Source organism: Austrofundulus limnaeus, unplaced genomic scaffold (assembly GCF_001266775.1).
Source record: "Austrofundulus limnaeus strain Quisiro unplaced genomic scaffold, Austrofundulus_limnaeus-1.0 Scaffold58, whole genome shotgun sequence".
In the NCBI taxonomy this organism is placed as follows: Eukaryota; Metazoa; Chordata; class Actinopteri; order Cyprinodontiformes; family Rivulidae; genus Austrofundulus; species Austrofundulus limnaeus.
The window spans coordinates 1,515,139-1,521,269 of NW_013952460.1; the positions used below are offsets into that span (position 1 = coordinate 1,515,139).

Sequence of the window (6,131 nt, forward strand, 5' to 3'; positions counted from 1 at the left end):
CCCTGTCTTCTTCCCCATTTTAATTGCATTATAGTACATCACACATCAACAGTACATCTGAGGGTGGCGGTGTGTGTGTGTCAGGGTCTTCTTTTATTTATTTTTTTATTTCTTACTCCCCTGTTTCCCGACTGATGCCTGGGGGGTGGGGCCCGGGTGGGGGCCTGGACTGATGGTGGATTGGGAGCTTGGGGGGGTGCCGGGGGTCGGACTTGCGCTCTGGCTTCTCTGGAGTTGCGTGGACTCCTGGGATGTGGCTCCTGGTTGGTGTGGTTGGCCTGCTGGCCAGGGTGGTCGCCGAGCTCCGGCGGGTGTACCCCTGGCCGTTGGCGGTGGTTGGGGGATAGTCAGGGCATGGCCTTGCTGGGGCGGGGGTGGCTGGTCGGGTTGGCGCAGTCCAGGCCAGGACTTGGCCGTCTGCTCCTCTCCACCCCAGGACAAATGGATTTACCTCCTAGGTACAGATGTGGGCCGCCCTCTGCGGGGGGCGGGGGCATACCCTGGACCTGTGGGGTATACAGTGTGTATCGGGAGTGTGAATGGAGTGTGGTGTCTGTATTGTATGTCTTTGAATGAGTGGGTGCGAGGATGAGGGTGGGATTGTACGATTGTGTTTGTGTATGCGTGGGTATGTGTCAGGCTGGGACGTGGACTTCCCCCTTCGCTGGTTTGTTTGTCGCCCCCATCCCATACCGCCCTCTGGTGGGGGTGCCTTGCCCGCCAGTGCGCGGATGGCTCTTGGGGTCTGGGGCTGGGTGTTCGGGTGTGCGCTGGCTCRGCCTGGTGGCCAGCAGATGGAAACGTCTGATTTGCATTTTCCCCTTTTTTGACATTGTAAAAATTAGCTCAAAATTTGCATTAAAATTGGATGGAAACACGTTTACTGACATGTTTGTATGAAGAAAAATGTGTCTTTTTATTCTTGCACCACGCCCAAGAATGAGTTGTGTGCATAACCCACTAGCCGTGTTTCCATCCAATTCTAATTCGAATTTTGAGCGAATTTTTAAAATTACGCAAAAAGGAAAGAATGAATAAATGTGAATGAGACTTGTTTCCATCAACTGGCTTGAAGCGAATCAGTTACGTCAGACGCATGCGTGYAGTAAACAGGAAGTAAAAGTCACATCTCAGGAAAATGGAGAGAAGTTATCAGGAACGTGTTGCTACTATCGGGAAAGTTGTCCTTATTCTGTCATCAACTAGTTTTGGCGATTTTACATGCGGTCGGGAGACGTAGAGAAAGAAATGTAATTCTCTTCACGTTACGGGGATAACTGAGAAGACGCCGACTGTAGGAGGAGGGTCCAGCTGCAGTCACAGCTGCAGTCGCTCTGGTACCGGTTCAGTGAGAACAGCTGATCAACATGTAAGGTAAATGTTCGCTACGTCAGAACTGATTCAACAAATGTGTTTTCATCTGTCCTTTTGCAGATTAACTTTTTTTTCGAAAAAACAAAAAACCACCTCAAGCGGGCATATCAACTTTTATGCGAATTACAGGATGTTTTGTCGAATCAAGCCGTTTTCATTCACCTTTTCTGATGCAATACTTCAAAATGCACATTAAAAACCTTGATGGAAACATGGTTACTGTCAGGGCTTTTCTCACAAGGTATGCACCATATATTGTTTGATTAGTCCGAATTTTGGCGGCATGTTTACGCAGAAAAGCGACTGAGGTACACTGATCTCATTTAATTCCTACGCTGAGCGGCAACTGGCCAAGGCTGTCTGAAAATGCGTCTAATTTATAACTATTCTAGCAAAACTTACAAATTTGAAGGACTTGTTGAAGGAAAAAGCACAATCTCTGTGCACATGGAGACAGCTAGGAGACACAGGCAGCTCTCCATGACTGTGCTAACCAGGTGTGATTATGCCTCGGCTGGGCAGAGGGAGGACACGTTCCCGCACAGCCTGCTGGAAAACAWTGAAGGCTCTTTCTTTGCAGCTTCTCCTCCTACATTCTTTTCCTAATTCTCTATAATTAACTGAAAATAAACATTCATTCCACCAACCATGCTGTCGCTGTGTTGTTTCTGTTTGCCTGTGATGTTTGCTGCAGTGGGAGGACTGTGAATGTGAAAAAAGAATGGGCCTCATGCAAGAACCGTTCGTACGCACAGATTTGTTCTTAAATTGTGCGTACGAGCGATTTAGGAGAATTTGTGGCATTCACCAAAGTTTTCGTATTCTACGATTTTTTTCAGATACGAACAAAATTTACGAGTGGTCCGGACCTGTCGTATATTTTACGAGCAGTCAGTCTGCTGTTATCCAGACGGGTTTTCTTCATTAATAACTTTATATTTCGTTAGTTTGAAGATATTTTGAGTTGAAAATAAATCACACTCCATAATTATGTTGACAATAGGCTATTCTGCTTGAATTAGAGTTATAATTTTAAATGTAATAATTTGGACTAACAATATAAATTGTCCGTCCGTCTGTTTTCTGCCGTTTATCCGGGATCAGGTCTCGGTGGCAGCAGCAGAGAGACCCCGCTCTCACCAGAGACACCTTCCAGCTCGTCCTGGGGGACTCAAGACGTTCCCAGACCAGAGGGGATATGATCAAGTCCAGGATTTTCTCCAAAGTGCCAGACTTATTTTGAAAACATTTTAAAATGCTTATTTCAGAACCACAACTGAGACCACCWGCGCCGCGCAGCGCGCTGGGTGGGGTACGGTGCGCAGCGCTGCGGCTTCTGAATACATGAAAATGATTTAACACAGTTATTTATACTTTCAGCAGCTCTTTTTATCCCACAGCTGAGCTGCTAAAAATGACAGATTTTATTTTCTGGATCTCTGACAGACGGACTTCAATCTCTGAACTCGTAAAGTTTTTATTTTTTCAGTTTTCGCTGTCATTTTTCATGAATGAACACTTGTATCTGAGGTAGGAAACACAGCCTTATATGGTGTTTTTGGGGTGGTAATTATGCTGATATCTCGCGTGCACGAGCAGCTGGATAGAACAGGTGTAATTTACGCAGCTCATTTACACTCTTTTCCTGAAGATAGAAGAGTTTGTTGAATCTGACGTGACATGTTCGTACGAACCCTTTGTACGAACAAAAGTAAGAGAAATTTAGGATAAGAATACGAACATGTTCTTGCATGAGGCCCAATGTCTTACAGCTATACCAGCAGGAAGAGAGTTCATTATTTTTCACTGGGTATAAATCCGTCATTAGACTTAAAAGTGTTGCAACTCAGATTTGTTAATGGCAAATAGATGAATCAAATGCCAGTCCCACCATCTCCACATTTATGGAGCTAGAAATGAAAGAAAAATTGAACACTGTACCTAGAGTAAAACATGAAAGAAGCTAGATTATGTTCTCGAGCTGCTTTTCTGCATCTGGCATGGAGACTACCTTGAGACTATCAAGGCATTCTGAAGTGAAATGTACAGACAAGTGTCAGAAAGCTTGCTCTCAGTTACAGGTCACAGGTTCTTCAACAGGATAGTGACTCAAAACGCACGGCTAAAAACACTCAAAAATGGCTACTGACAGAAGATTGGACTCTTCTCAAGTGACCTTCTGACCCCTGATCTAAATCCTGTTGAACATCTGCAGAAGAGGCTGAAGYCTGGAGAAAGAACCCTTCAAACCTGAAACAGCTGGAGCAGTTTGCTCACAAGGAATGGATCAAAAGCCTTGTGGACCAGTGCAGATGTCTCAGAAAGAGTAACAGAAATTAAGGATGTCCTGATACAACTATATACAACTATTTCACTTGCGATACAATACAAATATTGCTGCCCTGAGTATTGGCCGATACCAATATCAACCCRATACGAGATCAGAACAAATCCTACAAACTTTTATTACTTTTTTGTATTGTGGAATCTTAAAGTCTTGATCAGGTCAAACAGTAAACAACAGTCCAACAGTAGGTATGAGAAAGACTGGTCCCATTTATTATTAACCAATGGGTTACATCATTTTTAACTTTAACATAAGAATATTGCACAATTAAATACAATAAATAAATAATAAATTAGAAAACCCAGAAAAAATTACCCCAATAAAGCGAATAAAAACAAAATAAATAACTATTCAGGGTCACTTAAGTTATTTATGCCAGATCCGAGCGCTGCTGGATAGAAATGTATGGACGGACTGCATGTGTTGGAGGGCTAATATCAGAGATTTTAGAAGCAGGCTGATATAATCGATATTAATTTTTTTGGGCTGATATCAGAAAAATATCCAATACTGATATCGGATTAGGACACTCTTAACAGAAATCACGATTACAGTGATTGCTGCAAAAGATTTTGTAACAAAATATTAAGAGTACTTTTATATGTACAGTATATTAAGGTAAATTTCATTAGTATTCTTTTTTTTTTTTACATTTAAATAACTCTGTTGAACTAGAATTAAAAAGTAATGACTGATTTTTATTGGCTGAATTGTTCTTTTTTCATCAGTTTCATGTAATTTCAGTGACCTCTGCTTGTTTTTCTTTCTTTATCAACACATTTGTCTGTGTCTGTATGTTTTGTTTTGCAACAAAAGTTTCACATGAACTACTGGTGGTGACAGACTGCAGTGCACTCAGTGTAAGTAACCCCACAGTTGCAATATTAAACTGAAGTAAAAACAGAACAATCATTTTGAGGTAAAAAATTTTGGACCAGAACTCACACAACTTCTGAATGACACACRCTGAGACCTGGCGTTTTACAAATTTCTACTTTTCTGCTTTGAACAGACATACATATTGTCTTTGGGAAACTTCTTGCTTAATCCATTCCACAGATGTAGAAACTCGAATTTCTCAGGCAGATTTATTTCACGGGGTGAAAAAGCTTGATTTACAACGTAAAAACTCTGAAACCACTCATGAACCATGATTTACAAGCTCAAAATCTTTACGACTCTAACCTGAGCCCATAAAAAAAGATGCCATCACCTCTCAACCCTGCTGCTGATATCTTATACTCCAGCATTTAGAAACATTTTAGAGCAGAACTCAGGACTTCTGCTGGAAAAATCTTGAAAAAGAGAAATGCTGTAGGGGTTCACACTAAATCTCTGTAGACTTTTTATCGTGTCTGCATCTGGGCACCGAGCCTACAACATCAGGCGTGCATTTTTTAACTGGGCTTTTTTCCAGATGGGCACACCACTCAGCTGAACCCCGGCCAAGAGTAAAACAGAGCTCATTACTGAAAAAATGTGCTTGCAGGCTCACATTTAAAATGTGTAAGTAATTTTTAAATATAAACTACGAGGAAGAGAGAGACTGGACCTTTAGCATCTGAAAGGAAAGTGCAGATTTTATGTTTGGCTTGCAGAGCTGATGGAGGGTTTCACTTATGAAGGATCTGAAGTCTTCCAAGTCTCAGAGTAAACCTGCACAGGGAGGTTTCCTAAGACTCAATCATACCAGTTTAGCCACACAAGATAATAGTGGTCTCTTGGTCCTGCTCACAAAAATGACTCACCTAATCCTCTTCTCTATAGCACTAATGCTTTATGGGGGCTGAATGACACTTCCTCTTATCTCTGAAGGCAATTTTCTTAAGATGGTTTTTAAGATGTACAGTTTGTGTTAGTGGACTTACTTGACTCTCTGGATCCAGATGCAATAGTCGCTGATGTACAGATCATTCAGTATGTAGGCTGGGTCATTATCTCGGAAGATTTTGTGGATGTCCAGCAGGCATTTGAGGACACAGGTTTTCCCTAGACGCAGGTACACAGACAAATGGAAAAATCGTGTTATTTGAGCTCAGTAAAAAAGGATGACAACACAGCAGCTTGTGGCAGACACTGCATTTATCTTAAAGCCTGAAGTCATTGTTTCATAAATAAAAGCCAAGGTAAGAGATGAGAGGGAAATCCCAGCACACTGCGGAGTAATTTGATCCATATGTTACAAGAAGTACTCCTGGTTCATCTGAGAGACAAAGGAGCTGAGTGGAAGAGTCGTTTCTGACATCCAGGTTACTGAGTTGAAAGGTGGTTTTCTTTAGATCCTAGAAAGCGTGTTTGCTTAATGTTCTTTTGTGATCTACCTGACCCCAGTTTTAGTCAATCCATCATTCTCAGCCCACTTTGGCTGATAAATTCTATAAAGGTCTTAGTAAGTAAGTAAGTAAGTAAG

General features: G+C 42.0%; 1 protein-coding gene across 2 annotated transcripts in view; it reads right to left on the reverse strand.

The window, feature by feature from the left end:
• The window catches only part of shq1 (SHQ1, H/ACA ribonucleoprotein assembly factor), a gene marked incomplete at its 5' end in the record, with an annotated part of 52,815 nt that overhangs the window by 21,818 nt on the left and 24,866 nt on the right, over positions 1 to 6,131 (reverse strand). For both annotated transcript variants that reach the window (XM_014009477.1, XM_014009476.1), the window contains 1 exon segment: positions 5,590 to 5,710. In XM_014009477.1, the coding sequence (XP_013864931.1) occupies positions 5,590 to 5,710 (121 nt within the window).